General features: G+C 37.3%; 4 protein-coding genes across 4 annotated transcripts; 2 read left to right on the top strand and 2 right to left on the bottom strand.

Annotated features, from left to right (window-relative positions):
• Positions 1-227: 227 nt before the first annotated feature.
• On the bottom strand, positions 228-1,704 carry LOC107187240 (magnesium transporter NIPA2). The gene is made up of 4 exons (XM_015575275.1): positions 1,605-1,704; positions 1,380-1,502; positions 1,158-1,300; positions 228-1,095 (listed from the first exon to the last, which is right to left on the bottom strand). The coding sequence occupies exons 1-4, from the start codon at positions 1,702-1,704 to the stop codon at positions 382-384; spliced, it is 1,080 nt and encodes a 359-aa protein (XP_015430761.1). The 3' UTR covers positions 228-381.
• A 627-nt stretch (positions 1,705-2,331) lies between these two features.
• Positions 2,332-4,067, bottom strand: LOC107187274 (protein fuzzy homolog). The gene is made up of 5 exons (XM_015575311.1): positions 3,842-4,067; positions 3,370-3,762; positions 3,113-3,310; positions 2,784-2,983; positions 2,332-2,692 (listed from the first exon to the last, which is right to left on the bottom strand). The coding sequence occupies exons 1-5, from the start codon at positions 3,917-3,919 to the stop codon at positions 2,332-2,334; spliced, it is 1,230 nt and encodes a 409-aa protein (XP_015430797.1). The 5' UTR covers positions 3,920-4,067.
• A 2,348-nt stretch (positions 4,068-6,415) lies between these two features.
• Positions 6,416-10,777, top strand: LOC107187308 (serine/threonine-protein kinase Warts). The gene is made up of 4 exons (XM_015575379.1): positions 6,416-6,768; positions 6,874-9,445; positions 9,771-10,048; positions 10,336-10,777. The coding sequence occupies exons 1-4, from the start codon at positions 6,490-6,492 to the stop codon at positions 10,765-10,767; spliced, it is 3,561 nt and encodes a 1,186-aa protein (XP_015430865.1). The 5' UTR covers positions 6,416-6,489; the 3' UTR covers positions 10,768-10,777.
• A 4,486-nt stretch (positions 10,778-15,263) lies between these two features.
• On the top strand, positions 15,264-16,379 carry LOC107187190 (mitochondrial pyruvate carrier 1). Its single transcript, XM_015575208.1, has 3 exons — positions 15,264-15,434; positions 15,569-15,669; positions 16,066-16,379. The coding sequence occupies exons 1-3, from the start codon at positions 15,379-15,381 to the stop codon at positions 16,218-16,220; spliced, it is 312 nt and encodes a 103-aa protein (XP_015430694.1). The 5' UTR covers positions 15,264-15,378; the 3' UTR covers positions 16,221-16,379.
• The last annotated feature ends 480 nt before the right edge of the window (positions 16,380-16,859 follow it).

Here is a 16,859-nt window from a genome sequence, read left to right as displayed (position 1 = left end):
AATTTTTGAACATGTTTTTTTTTATTTACGACTACATGTTTCGTTTCTGTCTTTGACCACCTGTGTTCATGGAAGAAGTATCTATGTATATAGAGAAAGAAGAATGTTACAAACAAAGGTGTAATGATGGTTTGAAAAAAAGTGAAAACAGTAATAATCATAAACAATGACAAATAGTACATAGAAAGAAGTAGTACAGATACAGTATATGCATTTGTACAAAATCGATGAATTGTATCAAAGATAAGATATGCACGATATATGCTATACTAAATAAAAGTCTTTCTGCAGGTACAGCATATTAACTATAATTTATTAGATTTGTACAATACTGTATCACAAATACGGGAAATATAATTTTTGAACAGATCTTATTAAAGCTTAAGCACCATATGTATGGTTCAGCTCTGTCTCTATCCTTGTTATCAATCGTTCCTCGTCCCTATCATTCCACTGGCTGTTATTACTTAAATGTAATTCTCTTTTAGGCCTTAACATATGCCTGACATTACCATAGTTTATATCCAGTTCTTTAAATGCATTTAATAGAAATATTGCAAGTATCACAGTAATAAAACCACATAAAGATCCTAAAATATCCTCTGTGCTCATATTTTCCCATTCTCTAAATAGTATAGCAGACGCAATTAGTACTAACGTTGTAAAAAATACATAATAAATTGGTGTCACTATAGTAGTATCAAATAGATCTAATGATCTATTTAAATAATTCATTTGTACACTGATACAAAGTATTACACTAAATAGAAAGACCCATGTCAACCAATTTGTGAATCCATTGTTATATCCACTAATGGTTTCTTTTAAAGCTAGCCCTAGTCCCTTGCAGCTCATAACGGTTAATGAACCGACAGACGAACATAAACAGATGTATACCATAATATTTTGATTTCCGTAAGCAGGACCAAAATAGAAAATTGTCAAAAGACTATACACTACAACAATTAAAATATAGATAATATATCCTGGATCTTTGACTTTATCTACTAGCTCGCTCAATGTACTGATTTCTTCTTCTTTTGGAGAATGAAGTACAAGCATTGTAGAACCTAAGATGCATAAAAGACAACCGATCTGAAAGGAAAATTTTTACGTATAACTTGTTCGAACAAATAGCATGTTACTTGGTATGTTACCTTCCCAAGTAAGTTGAGTTTTTCATTTAAATACTTTGATGCTAATATTGCAGATATTAAAACACTGAGCGCTCCTAATGGTGTAACCAATGAAGCAGGTGCAAAAGCATAAGCTGCGAAATTGGCTGCTTCTCCTATTCCCACTTCAATACGAGTATACAATTTTAGAAAGGGTATCTTTAGATATAGGTAATTGCGAAGAATAATAATTTTTTTGCTTACTTGAAAGCAGACCAGCCCACCATATCCATTCTTTCAGATATCCAAATCCTCCGGATGATGCTCGTAGAGCACCATACCTTTGAAGACGAATCAGTGCTTTCTTTTTTATAATAAAACTGGCTCCTAAATAAACGTAAATACATAGTAAAGTTATAATTGTAATTTATTAGTCTTGTATTACGGTGATAGTCGGTTCATTTATAAATGTTAAAAGTTTCTACTAACCTATAAAACCGCTGGAACTAATTGCTAGTCCTAAACCTATATAAAAATTTGTCGTATCATACACTTTTGTATCGACCATAATGCCTGTCGAACTACTCATTTTTGGATACCGATAATTCTCTGGATAACGTTTATTAATAAAGCTTAAAGTACAGCTTATTTTTCACAGATAAATAATGTTACACTTTCCATGTATTATTTTCATCATTATTTTATTACGCCACAAATTATCATGCTGATTTTTTTATACCGACTAATCTATAAAGTAAATTAATCATCGGAATTTTAACGTGTACACATTGTATTTTTTAACACGTTTATTTTTCCGTGAATCATTGTTCTCTTTCAGCTTTATAATAGGCAAGCTGTAGGCGCGTGCGTACACGTGCAATACGAGCGCTTCGTAGGCGACAGTCGCATTGCGACCATTCGAAACTTGAATGTTTACGCATGGTGCATGTACATGCTAGATCTGTACACATGGTGTACATGCGCGTGCAAATGTCACACCATATTTTTACATTTTTTATGCCTAACGACAAATGTAAAAGTTTTGTTTAATTCATACAACACATCTTTTACAATATACTCACAAAATGAATGTTTAATTCAATGTTATAAGTGAACATTTTACATTAATTTTCCGATAACAGTAACCGGTGGGATAACGAAACTATAATACATGCAATATAAAAATATAAAATAAATGTAATAATAATTCTTTCCTTTACCAACAGCTTTGCTTATCTGTAAGCAGTATCTTTAATATCTTCTGACAACTCAATCTCATAGTGTGCGTAGGAACTACAGATGCATATAATATACAAAGTATATGGTCTCTATGCTTAACTGCATGACATTTATGATATTCTGAACACAAATATATTTCTCTTGCACCAACAAATTCCCAACAGTCTTCTCTGTTTGTTTTATCTTCGGATACTGGAGACAATATAAAAGTTTCAACAGCTTGATGATAAAAAGTTCTTAATATATCTAATCTGTGAGATCCGCTGATTCTATTCTTAGCATACTGATCATTTTTGCAGAGCACAAATTTTTGCACCTTGTAGTTCACTAGAAGAAATCTAAACAAATATGTAAAATATGCATTAGTCATCTCAATTCAGGATATTTTCTTTGACAAAATTTTATATGCAGAACAATCTGAAATATTACCCAAGGGCTTCTGAATCCAAATTCATTGACACAGGTAAATTTCTTGGAAAACATTGTTCTGCGCTATGCAAAGTATCGATACTATTTTTCCAGCATTGTACAGCTAATCTTTCTATCTCCAATAATTCTGGATTTGGTCCACATAATGCTAATACCTCAACATGGTTAATCAAAGTAATTGACACTAGTCTGAAAGCCACCTGCATTGCATCTTCTATTAAATATGACACTGTGATTTATATTTTTTTGTTAAGTTAAAATTATACTTTCAATATGAAATATGATGTATAATTTATCAAATCTGTGCAATTTTTTACAGAAGTACTTACATTTGGACTTTTATAAGGTAAAAAAACTGGTATATCGCGTGTTGTACAAACACCTTCAACAGTGACAATTGTTACTAATAACTTCCTTTCAATGGGATTTAAACTCCACCATCCTTCTGTGGCAACAGCTAAGCAGCCATGTATTAAAACACAACCATATATGGAATCTAAACATTCCATGTAGCCTTCTAAACAAGTCTTAAATATATTATTATTTAATATACTAGATACTTTTTCTACTATAAAATATCAATTACCTGAAGTAAATTATTTTCAAGACACATAATGCATTCCGTCATGTTAATGATGTCTGTTTTTAATGACATTCCATCTCCTGCGTCAAGACACTGCAATAAATTATCGACAATCGGACTACACGAACGCATGTCTTTCTTAAGCTTTTCAATATTTTTAACATTTTTTAGTTCGTCAATGCCAATGAACAAAATCATCGCGCCGAAAACAGCATCCAAAAATTGATTCAAAATATACTTCGTAGTTCCACTCGCGATTACTATTAGAGTAACGCTTTCTTCAAATTCTTTCCACATGATGGTCGTATCTGATGAATCTGTATATAAAAGCTTTATATTTTGCGATTTAAGAAACATGTGAATACCATTTAAGGATGCTATTTTAGAAAATGTCATCTGCAAAAAGAAAAAAGAAAGTTGTAAACGATTCTTGTGTAAACTTTGATATTGCAAACTACCTATTATAGTCCCTTACCGCATCTCCTTCTCCTTTTCGTCGAGAAAACAATGGCATTCCACCGGAAGATGTTAAACACATAACATGAGCAACCATGATATATAGTAGTGTCCTATGCGTATCAAGTACTTATTAATACATAATTGTTTACTATTTTATTCTTGGAATAAGTAACGGGAACGTCAATTTCTAACCAAATTCGAATCAAACAGTGACTTCTGTTTCCTTCTTTCTACTTAAAGGTTCAAGCAGTTCAGGTAGCGCAAGAAGAAGCATTCGCGACACTGGTGGGTGAAAGGAGTATTAAATATTTCGCAAGTTTTTCGATGGCTGGTTTGTTTTCTTTTGTGTGTGTTTTTTAAAAATTTATTTCCATGAACCACCGAACTTTATAAAATGAAAATGTTTATATAAAACATAATGTTTTTCAATAAGTTTTAATATCATTAATGTGTAACACACACATACACACTTTCAAAAGATTTGTATTATCTCATTTTTTATTACGATTTATTTAATTTCATTAGTACATACGTGTGTATAATTTCCTACTTCTAGTAGTTATACATACAAAGAAAAGTATGTTGTCAAAACATAAATGCGAAAAAAATATTTGCTTGGGCAAAAAAATCGTTAAAGATAAAATCTGTATTAATCTTAATATTATACTTTCTATGTACTACGGAAACATAGATTTATTATAAAAGATTTTAACCTTTAATTACACATAAATATTGATCTGTTTTTTAGTTCTCTTGAATCTGATTTGACATTGAACCCCATACAATTGCAAGTAAATTGGATAACAATAAAGGGAATAGAGGGGTAACTTGGATAGTTTTGTGCTTACGACAAGACTGTCGACGTGTGTCACCCTTAACACTGAACTCGACTGAAAAATCACTTATTTGATCAGATTGCTGTAATGGTCAAAACGAGAAAAAACGCTAGCAATATTTTCCGAATAGAAAGTTATTTTTATGTTTATTTGCTACGTCATTTCATTCTTTTTCTTCTTCTTTATTTTCAAATTGTTTCAGCATGTCTGAATTATTACAATCATGAAATAAGTAACAACAAGGAATATTCAAGACGAGATTGTTAACAATAAGATGAAAGTTTAAATAAAATCGAACCTTGTTGAATGTTGGCTAGAAAATGCGAATAGTTTCATTGACAGTAGGATAGAAGCGATTAGTACAATGTTGATATCCATTTGGTATAAAGAGACAGCTGCAAATCGCCGAAGAAATGCTTGGTCGATCTGTCTTTCGAACGTACCTCTCTGAAAATTATAGCTCGCCTTTCTCAACGAATTAGAAATGTTATTCGTAAAAAGTATTACAATATCAATTACGAGGATCAATTTGTTTTTTCGCGCACGAGCTCTGTGTACACCGTAAATTACGAAAAAGAGTGTCAAGTCGGTGTAGGAATGTGGCACTTCAAAATGGCTGCCAGTTACTTTAGTAATTTACGGCTGTATCTTTCTTTGTTGTTGCTGATATAATTAAGTCTGTGTATTGAAATACCGTAAAATTGATTTTAAGGAGAAATAGTGAAGCAAAAGTTCTACGTACACGTTACCTTCGTCACATGGATTCTGTGGAAACGTGAAAATAGAATATGCTTTGAAGTCGTTCTCTCCCGATTGTTGCATCGTTCGAACTTATATGAAGACATTTCTTCGCCAATGATTTGCCGTTATTGGAGAAAGTGTGTTAACATAGCTTATTCTACAAACAAAAGCCATTCTGGATCGATCGGTTATATATCTAATGAATAGGTTAGATTACAGATCGATCTTAACATCATGCACAAAGATACAGAGGATCGTTTGTGAGAATACATACGAATCTATTTTAAACGATAAAAGAAGCTTCGAAATTATATATACATATACATATGCATATACATAGATCGTATACATGTGTCTCTGTGTGCACGCGCGCGAGTGCGTGCGTATGTATGTATAATAAATATATTCGTATGTGTATGCGCGCGCGTGCGCCTGTGTATATATATATTTATATATATACAGATGTATATATATGTATATATGTGCATAAAATGATGGGCAAACCAAAAGAATTTTGTGCAATAGCTGAAACCTCTAGTATAATTAACAATGCATTTTGGGGCCTGTAGCACACTCAAATCGATACAATTTTGAGACTGTATCCAATGACAAGAATTTGGATCGTATATAGTATTATGATTAGCAATGTTCAGTGGCATTAGTGGTACGAATCGATGCGTTTGTTGTGCATGGCATACCATACAACCGCCACAAAGACACTGCAAAAAGACTCATTAACGTCAAGCTGGTTCAGTAAGCATTCTATTCTAATATTTTGTTGATACTGCTATAGAAACATTCTCATGTCCACCATAATTTATTTGATACAAGGACAACATCATCTTTATATATATATATATATACAGCTATAGTTTTATATCTTTTTTTGGAAATAGTAACAGCTGTGAATGATTTTCTGGAAAGCATGATAGAAATGTATCATATAAGAGTGACAATGTTCTAAGAGTATAATGTAATATTATGTTTTAGATGTATGTATGTGCGCTTGTGTGTGTATATATATATATACATATATATGTCACAGCCGGATTAAAGCTAGGTCTCAGAGGGCCTAGCATGGGTCACTATGAATCCACCCGCAGTTAGTAAATCGAGCACACGTGGCTCTGGATACCATCAGAAGGCGTTAGCCGAGATTCGTAATTCATTGCTGCCTTTTGCAAATATCGGAGGGGCAAGCGAAGTGGGTTCCAGTGCTGCAAGTACTATATCTACATTATCCACCACCAGCGGCATTAGTTCTGCCTCTGGTCTTAGCGGTCTTTCCGGAGCGTCTGGTTCTACTATCGATAAATCCGATCAACGACAGTTATTGGCACAGTTGTTGACGATGGGTTATTCCGAGGTACGTGAGTTGTAAATTTAAATTTCATAAAAGAGATATCTCGATCGTTTCGTTGAATAGGGGGAATAATATTAATGGAACATACAAATTATGTCTGATCCACAGGAAATTGCAGTGCGAGCCCTGAAATTAGCCGGTTGGCGGTTAGATGCAGCTGTAGAATGTTTAAAACAAGCACAAGGAGAATCTCTGAACGGACTTGGTAAACTAAACACGAAGCTTATAAGGAAACCTAGTTTAGAAAGAGAATTGAGTTTACAACGTGGCAGCCCCGCATTGGACAGTGGTGCTGGAAGCTCACGTTCCGATAGCCCCCGTTTGACGGAGCTCAGTCCGCACCCGCAATTGAGTCGTCAGTATTCTCCGAGTAATTTCGTCGAACGAGAACCGCCGCCTCCGCCGCCCCCGAGATGCAGTTCTACACCTCCGCCGCCGCCACCCCCTCACGTTCCGTACAATCAACCGAACGTGCCATCCAATATGCAGCAAATGCTGAAACGTATGTCACCGGCGCCGGTGGTACCTACGCGACCACCTCCTACCACACCTGGTAATACCGGACCTATCTCGACGTCGGTCAATCTTCCTCAAAGGGGCACGAGTCCGGTGGCAAGTTCAAACAATAATTCGAACAGTCGTCAACCGATGATCGTTCAAAACGGGCCGCAAGTACAGCAGCAACTCTCCCAACAAATGCAGGCACTCAGTATATATCAAACGGGTAATAACAACTCTAATCCTCAAGTTGAACCACCACCTCCGTATCCTATAGTATCTTCTTCGTCGACCGGACCGGTACAACCGCCATCTTACAGTGTCTCTATACAAAACAGGCAGAGCCCCACGCAGTCACAGCAAGATTATCGAAAAAGTCCATCGTCCGGAATCTATTCCGGTCCTACGTCCGCTGGATCACCAAGCCCTATTACGGTATCCGCTATATCGCCGAGTACGCAGGCTTCTATGGCCAGACCGACTCCGTTACAGGCTTGGGGCGCGCGGCAGGCCAAGACGCAGCCGCCGATAATCATGCAGTCCGTGAAGAGTACACAGGTACAGAAACCCGTGTTGCAAACTGCGATCGCGCCGACCTCGCCGCAACCGATCTCCACCACTAGCAACACACCACCGCCTCCGCCGTCATACGCGTCGTCGATCCAACAAAAACAGCAACAACAACCGCAACAGCAACAACAACAACAACAGCAGCAACAGTCGCAACAGCAACAGCACCAGGTGGTGCAACAGCAGCAGCAACAAACCTCGCAACAGCCACCGCCACCTGCGTATCCACCGGTGAATAACGTTGGAACTACGTCCGGTAGCTCCATTAACGTTGGCGTCTCGGTGGGAGTACCGACCACAGAACCGCCAAGTTACGCGACGACGATGCAAGCGTTAGCGGCTCAACGAGGTATGCATCATCCGCTTCCACCGCCACCGTACGGCACACCGGCCACCGACGATCCCAGTGGAATGTCTACGATGGAGAACAGCACGACACTTCGGTCGTCCCCCGTTGCGCATCATCCTCCGTTACAAAGAAAATATTCACCGGCGGACAATTGTCAGCAGCATCCGATAGAAACCCCGTCTCTACCCGGTAGGGGTAACAATAACGGTACCAACAATAACGTCAACAACACCGGCGGTTGCAATAACAGCGGCAACAACAACAACAACTGCAACAGTAACAACAGTTGCAACAACAACAGCAGTAACATTGCAACCAGCACCGTCTGTACCAGTAGCACCACCGTCACCACAACGACCACCAGCACCGCAGCCGCGGCCAGCACTGCTGCAAACAGCAACATCAATAACAACAATAACCATCCGTCAGACAGCAACGGAGCAAAAGGAGGAGCAGGTAGCGGGGCGCCTTCGTCGTACAAGATCAAGCATCAGTCCCCGATACCGGAGCGCAAGCACATGAGCAAGGAGAAAGAGGAGGAACGAAGGGATTGTAAGGTTCGGAACTATTCACCGCAGGCGTTCAAATTCTTCATGGAACAGCATGTCGAGAACGTGCTCAAGTCCCATAAACAACGTTTGTATCGTCGGCTTCAGCTGGAGACCGAGATGGCGAAAATCGGTCTCAGCGCCGAGGCCCAGTGTCAAATGCGGAAAATGTTGTCGCAGAAGGAGTCAAATTACATACGATTGAAACGTGCGAAAATGGACAAATCGATGTTCACGAAAATCAAACCGATCGGCGTCGGCGCGTTCGGCGAGGTGACGCTGGTCCGGAAGCTCGACACCAATCAATTTTACGCGATGAAAACGTTAAGGAAAGCGGACGTCTTGAATCGGAACCAAGTGGCGCACGTTAAAGCCGAAAGGGATATATTAGCGGAGGCCGACAACGAATGGGTGGTGAAGCTTTATTATTCGTTTCAAGACAAGGACAACTTGTATTTCGTGATGGATTACATACCGGGCGGCGATCTGATGTCGTTGCTGATCAAGTTCGGTATATTCAAGGAACCATTGGCGCGATTCTATATTGCTGAGCTGACCTGCGCGGTGGAGAGTGTTCATAAGATGGGGTTTATTCACAGGGACATTAAACCGGACAATATATTGATCGATCGGGACGGTCATATAAAGCTGACCGATTTCGGACTGTGCACGGGTTTTCGCTGGACCCACAACTCCAAGTATTATCAACAGAACGGTAAGCATCGCAAGATCGCATCTTGGAAGATCTGTTAGGTTATCTTTGCTAAATATGCTCTATTGCTGTATGAGGCGTAAATTGTACCCTAACGAAATTAATTGTTTTTATTTCGTATAAAAGGGATCTGTCTGAATGTATGAGAAACGTGTGATACAGCGAATTCTTGATATATTGACGCAGCCGAGGCGTACGTGTACAGGTTTAGGGCCTGGCACGGCAATGTAGCAAGAGTCCAGTGTATTTTGATAGTTTTTCGAAATTCGGTTATACGTCCTGATCTGTACGGATATAGAATAATAATATTCATTCATCACGGGAACAGGTCACGGGAAACAAGACTCTATGGATCCCGCCGACGACTGGAACAACGAGTGTCGTTGCATACAGTTGAAACCGTTGGAACGTAGAAGGCACAGGGAACACCAGAGATGTTTGGCCCACTCGTTGGTCGGCACGCCGAACTACATCGCGCCTGAAGTGCTGCAAAGGACAGGGTATACGCAGTTGTGCGACTGGTGGAGTGTCGGTGTGATTTTGTACGAAATGTTGGTCGGTTCACCGCCGTTCCTTGCCAACACACCAGCCGAGACGCAATACAAGGTGAGCGCAGATATTTTTAACCTTTTTTAAAAGTTTTTGAGATACGTGGGACCCCCTTGGTTGAAAAGCAGGGGGAGCGTGGAATTTTTGTAATACAGCACAACAAAATACATAAATCTTCAAAAATTGAAATTTATTTTAAATAAGATTAAATACCTTTTAATCATAAGAAAATGGAAGGTACAGAACGGGGCCCTCCTGGAGTGTAGAGCCCGGGGCTACAGCACCCCTTGATCCGGTGTTGGATCGAATTGTGGGAAAACCTGATTTACGAAATGATTTTTCAGGTGATCAATTGGGAGACGACATTGCATATACCGAAACAGGCGAATCTGTCGGCGGAAGGGATGGATTTAATACTGAAGTTGTGCGTGGGGGCGGATCGTCGGCTGGGCAAGAACGCGGACGAGGTGAAAAGCCATCCGTTTTTCGGCAGTATCGATTTCGAGAAGGGTCTACGCCGTCAAGTGGCCCCGCACATACCGCGTATACAGTATCCGACCGACACGAGCAACTTCGATCCGGTGGATCCCGATAAATTACGTAACAGCGGTTCATCGGACTCGAACAAGTCGGACGAGCTGTTGGACAACGGTAAACCGTTTCACGGTTTCTTCGAGTTCACGTTCAGACGGTTCTTCGACGACGGTGGCGGTCCTGCGTATCCTAGTCGAATAAGCTTAGACGATAACGACAATCAAGGGCCCGTTTACGTGTGACACTAGTAGATCCCCCCTTGATGTTTCGCCTCGCGTGTCTCCAAGAGACGATGCTTTTAACATAATACATAACGAAACCGCGCGCGGTTTGTTCCGTGCTCGATCGTGACGTTTCATTTTATTTGTAAATATCGTTCGAACGGGATTTCGGTTCGAATATAATTTTGAATCGCGAGATATATATGTAGGTTGAAACGGCGGAAACCGTGTTGTGATGGTACCGTGGGAAATAGATTTTTAAATATTCGTGAGAATGGCCTTCGGTGAACACCACGTATACCGTACTATATAAAGGTTATTGCGCGACCGAAAAAGAACGAAATAACCCTCGCGATTGTTCCTTAGTTCTGATAATGTGTACGTCCGTGCGTTTTGTTCACTTCTATCTGTTCTCTACTTACTCTTCAATTTTCATTTCTGCTGTTACTCAAACCCTTCCCCTTCCCCGCATCTCCCCATTTCTTGATATCCTATCACCCCTGTCGTTTATTTCACGGTCGGTGATACATATGTATACACACACATTGGGATTACAGATTTACCGGAGAAGAAGTATTTTTTTCGGCATCGAATCGATTGAAAATCGACCGATGGGCAGGACAGAAATTACACGTAATCGCGAAATTCAAATTTATGGGCATTTATCCGTGCGTTTATGATGCAATTTCTACGATTTTATTGTTACAACGTGACGGCGGTGTAGCTTCAAGTTAAGATAGCTTTTCTTTTTTAAGTTCGCAATCTTTCATTGAAGATATACGATGATGTTTCGAAAACACACAGTTCCCCAATTCGTTGTTTTTTTTTTTTAACATACGAGACGTATATATAATCTCGAATACAAGTACATGAGCATAAATGGTCGATCGAGGGGAAAGAGACTAAATGATCGGATGGCCGGCCAATATTCTGTCGATGAAATGATTATTGTGCTTGCCATTCTCGTTGGAATTGGCTTACGTGCCTTTCGGAAACAGAAGTTTGTATGTTTCAGCAAGTACTGTGATATTGCAGATAATTAGAATAATATGTGGCTTTTAAATGTATTGACCTTATTTAAACTTCTTTTATTATTATACTCTTTTTTTTCTTCTTTTTTTTTTCCTTTTTTTTCCTTTTTACATTAAATGCTACTGCATATGATTAGTACTATATTATTAATTATTACTGTATAAATACTTGAATGGATGTAATGTGTTCATTGTATATTTTATGCAGCTTTTAATCGTCAACCTTTGTTTCTCTCTCTCTCTCTCTCTCTCTCTCTCTCTCTCTCTCTCTCTCTCTCTCTCTCTATCACTCACTCACTCACACACTCACGCATATACACACACACACAGACACACACTCTCTCTCTTCAAGATTTTGTACGTTTAAGACATGTTATCGATCTATTGTCGCGTCGTATACAGTCTGCGTTTTGTATATCACTTGCATCATTTAGAAAATCCGAAAAGACAAACGGGTTTAAAGAGATTAATTGCACAGAGAAATCGTTACTATAATTTGTCTGAAGAAAAGAAAACTGCGAATGACTAATGTAACAAACAATCGTTTTATTCAGACTTTCTGTTAAAAGAGTTTTTATCGTTTCGTAGACAGTTACTTCATGACCACTAAGGTTTTTCCATGGATGGTCGCAGCCAAAGGAATTAATAAAAATCTGTTGATCGTAACATTTACAATGGTGAATGTCGAAATTGACATGAACAGGCATGTAAGGTTGTACAAGACGAAACGGTAACACGATACACCGTCGTGTGTGTCATCCATATAATGGTACATTTGTAATATAAAACCCCCTTCTTTATCTTCCTCTTCTTCTTCATCTTCTGTTCTCCTTCCATTCGATCGACTAGTTTTATTTAAATTAGTTTCAATTCTGAACTAAACAAAATCGATCGCCTAATGGCTTTGTTAATCTTTATTCTTACGATTGAACGTATCGATTGTAGATCCACACATGTACAAATCTGTCCGTCTTTTTATTATCGTTCGTTTGTTCATATACTTTTAACCTGGATCACCAGCAATTTGTCGATAATTTGAAACAAAAATCAGAAATGTCCCGTTTTTCGTCTATGTTGCTATTGTAATTACCGTTTCGTCTTTTTCCATCGGTTTCATATACATAATTGCATAAGAGAGAGATACACACAGACACATACACACTGATGCATCGAAAAGAATTTTTGTCGCCCGACTATGATAAAAAATCATTTGCTCGTTACTCAACACAAGCATGACAACGTTCGAGCTTACCTCCAACTGCGATTCCTTCTGGCTGAACGTTGATAACCGAGCAACTCTTAGGACTCTTCGTTGTATCTATTCTTTGTCTAGCACGAAATAAATTACTTACTGGAAGAACAAGCGAGCAAATAATGAATACCAAAGGGATTCACACTTGTTATCGTAAAAAAATAACCCTTGTAATACTGTAATTGCTAATCTTATTCTTTGTATACATAATTTTGCATGTGTAATTTTAGTTGATAGATTGTGTGCGAGAGAATGGCACAAGAAGAATGGCTAATAGAAATTGTTGAGCTAGTTATCATTGTTATTTGTAACAGGGACGTCGGAATGAAAAACAAATCGATCGTGAAACGATACGAATATACACGTGAATCGTTGCTCCGCGGCCTTACATATCCACTTCTGGATCATTATGGGGTTTTCCAAGTGCTTCCTCCGAATCGATTTCAATTCGTTGGCGTATTAGTGAACAATTAAAATTGACCGATAATATTTTGTATTACAACGATCTGTACAGCGATACGAATAAGTGTTCCTTAACTCTCTGTTAACACGTTGCGTGCCTTTAAAATGACTTTCTGTACAGGGCAATAGGTTTCGAAAGAATGATGTACAAAAGTAGAGAAACCGTGCTTATTATAAGGCTGAAGACTTGGTACAAAAACAAAAATGGTACCATATTATATTATTTACGTTAAATAGCGCGTGTGTAGAATGATCGAAGCTTTTCGAATCTACGGAGAAAAAAAAATTACTCCTGTTGCTACGAAGTTTTTTCAAACGACAGGCAGACAACGTGTTAAACTCGATAATACTGATGATCGATTAGTCGATATCGCTCACCACCCGCGTACTGAAAATAAAATATTTTTATATCATGGAATATGCATGTACATAATAACGGTACTTTCAAAATATTATCCCCAAGAACAATTGTAAAGGTACATACGTCTCCTCCGTTGATTTTAAGTTCGCGCTAAATTATGCTCGGCTCGACACGACACGACTAATAAATTTTAACATCACCGCAAGCAAAAGTTCTTGCTTCGTTCGATTATTTTACAGAATATGTCTACTGCAATTGCAATTATAATATAGAGATCTGTTAATCTATACGCGAAAGGAAAGTGATTTTGAATTATATAGTTGTACATTTTGTAACATCTTTTTTTCTGCTTTTGTAATTACGTTATGAAAGCGAAAAAAGAAAGACGTATTCGTACTGTAAGGCAGTTTAATATATCAAATTTTGTATATACATTCAATAATTACTTTAAATTAAAATTACATCCAGTGCTTACGTGTTCAATATTATTATTTCGTACATTGTTAAGGGAATCAATTTTTTAATGTGCAAAAATAACATATTGCAATTACAATGAATATCGATTGAATAATATGTCTGTAAATATATTTTTTTTTAAGACTGCCAGTTGAAACAGCGAGATATTAACCCAGAAAAATCATTATGTAACGAATACTGAGTAATTTATATTACAAAAAATTGTCCCTCAATGTTAACAGATTTCAAATTGTCGCGCGCTTTATGACTGCTAACGGTTATCATACATATATATTTAGATATTGTCTAGCCTGCCTACCTGCTGCTGCTGAATCTATGCTCTGGTCAATGGAAAAGTGAACCTTCTTGCACGGTAAAATCCTGTTATTATATATTTAACCACGTTGTTATATATATTTTCAGGAACGTGGCGCGATATGATAGAGTATTCGCTGAAACAGATCACCCATTCATTTCGGTTACTCAAAATCGGTCTTCTACAAATTTCACTTGATGATTCTTATAATTTAAGAAGAAATAATTTTAGTAAAATATTTTATTATTCGAAAGTACAGGCATTTAATATGGTATTTTAATTGAAAGAATGAGTTTTATTGCGAATGGGTATATCGGGGTATATTCTTGTCCACCGCAAATTGACCAATGATGAAAGATTTATCAGATGTGATGTACCGCCGTTTTCTGTTGGTGAGATGGGGTCTATCCTTTAAATTGAACCGACAAAACATACGTATGCTCGATAGAAAAACATTTATCACGGTGAAAAAATCCCTAAAAGATGCAGGTGCACGGGCAAAAATTACATACCTCTTATTCAAAAATGATCCTTTTCAAACACTTCGATGCTTGAAATGAAACGTTTATTAAATATTTTTTATCCAATTGAGAAATGTTTGTCCTACTGATCATTTATGTTTATGTAACATAAGACCGTTACTTGTAGTTTCTTCTAATTCGCCTGCATATATTTCCCAATCGACCGCGTACCTTACTTTAAGGATAATCGATTCTTCGAAAAGGAAGACAAGAAGTAGACTAAATCTCTCAAAATGAATCGTGTTAGGAAAATTCTCTCAAGCAAAGAAACACGAGAGTATTTAATGAGGCAAGCCGTATAAGCCCATATTCATCACGTGTATATGCTCGTATTCACACGGTTTCGTTGATCACAGCGTACCGACACGTATTTTATTTCATTAAAAGTGGTTTGAACATATGAAAATCGTTGTTTTGTTTTAGCACACATTTTTGGGGACCTGTAGCTAACTGGGGTATTCCAATCGCTGCGATCGCCGATATACAAAGAGATCCACAATATATTAGTGGAAAAATGACACTTGGTTAGTGTGCCAATTTATTATTTTCTAATCTGAATGACAGCTTTTCGAAGGTCATTTTCTTAAATAAAATACGTCAGAATACGTAGTCTTGAAAGATATTCAAATAGCTGTCCGATTCGCATCTCTTTTTTTACAATTTATGTATACACTGTACATAGTAGGCAGTGTTCATAGAAGTGTTATTCTTTAGATGGTCTAACAGTCTGAACTTTTAATTAATTAAAGTATCCTTCAATCAAATAAAATTGCAATACTTGAGCTTTGAATCGGATATAAAATATAACAAATGTTCATTTCGGTATGATACCAAAGAAGTATACCAACAAATTATTATGTAATTACATATTTGTAAGCACATTGTTCCTTTTCTAAGTAGTCATACCAATTTTTTTTCAGCCTTATGCTTATATTCAGCAATGTTCATGCGATTTGCACTCAAGGTACAACCACGGAACTTACTCCTCTTTGCCTGCCATTTTGTTAATGAAGGTGCACAACTAACACAAGGCAGTAGATTTATAAAATATCATTTTCTACACAAAAAAGAGTAATGGCCCAAAACAAATATTTCCCATTCTTCACAGTACAAATGTTCCTGTAATCCTATGTCCAAGTTACCTTGCATAACGTATGTTACCGCAACCTACAAGTAGTCAGCGAACAATATTCGTTTAAAATATATAATATAAATATACATATGTACAATCTAAATACAACCTTAGTTACTATCCAACTGTATACTTTTATATTTTTCATATCGATTCGTTGAAACTCAAGTTTGAGGGTATTAATATTTCTGATATTAGTATATGTTTCTAATTTTGCAATGCTCAAGAAAAGTTGTGATTAAGGGAATTAACAGGAAACAGTTTTACATGTCTGTACATCAATATATTATCAAAATATAAAAAGTACAAAATGCGCTTAAAACAAACTGTAACAACAATATGTATGTTACAGCACCGACATCAATGACGACAATGTACGTTTACAAGAATTTTACAGTGATTTACTAAAATGAAATCAACTACGATTAAAAATGTTATGTAGAATTTCTGTATATACAGCACATCTGGTTTAAACTCGCATATCGTATTTTTAAATCATTTGCAATTAATAAAGTTCCTTATACTAAATTCGTCTGATGTGAAAGAAAAAAGCGATACTGATTCTTTTTCGCTAACTATCTT

This window comes from Dufourea novaeangliae, unplaced genomic scaffold, assembly GCF_001272555.1.
Source record: "Dufourea novaeangliae isolate 0120121106 unplaced genomic scaffold, ASM127255v1 scaffold99, whole genome shotgun sequence".
Classification (NCBI taxonomy): domain Eukaryota; kingdom Metazoa; phylum Arthropoda; class Insecta; order Hymenoptera; family Halictidae; genus Dufourea; species Dufourea novaeangliae.
Note: the sequence above shows the minus strand (reverse complement) of the source record. Positions and strands in the feature narration are given on the sequence as shown.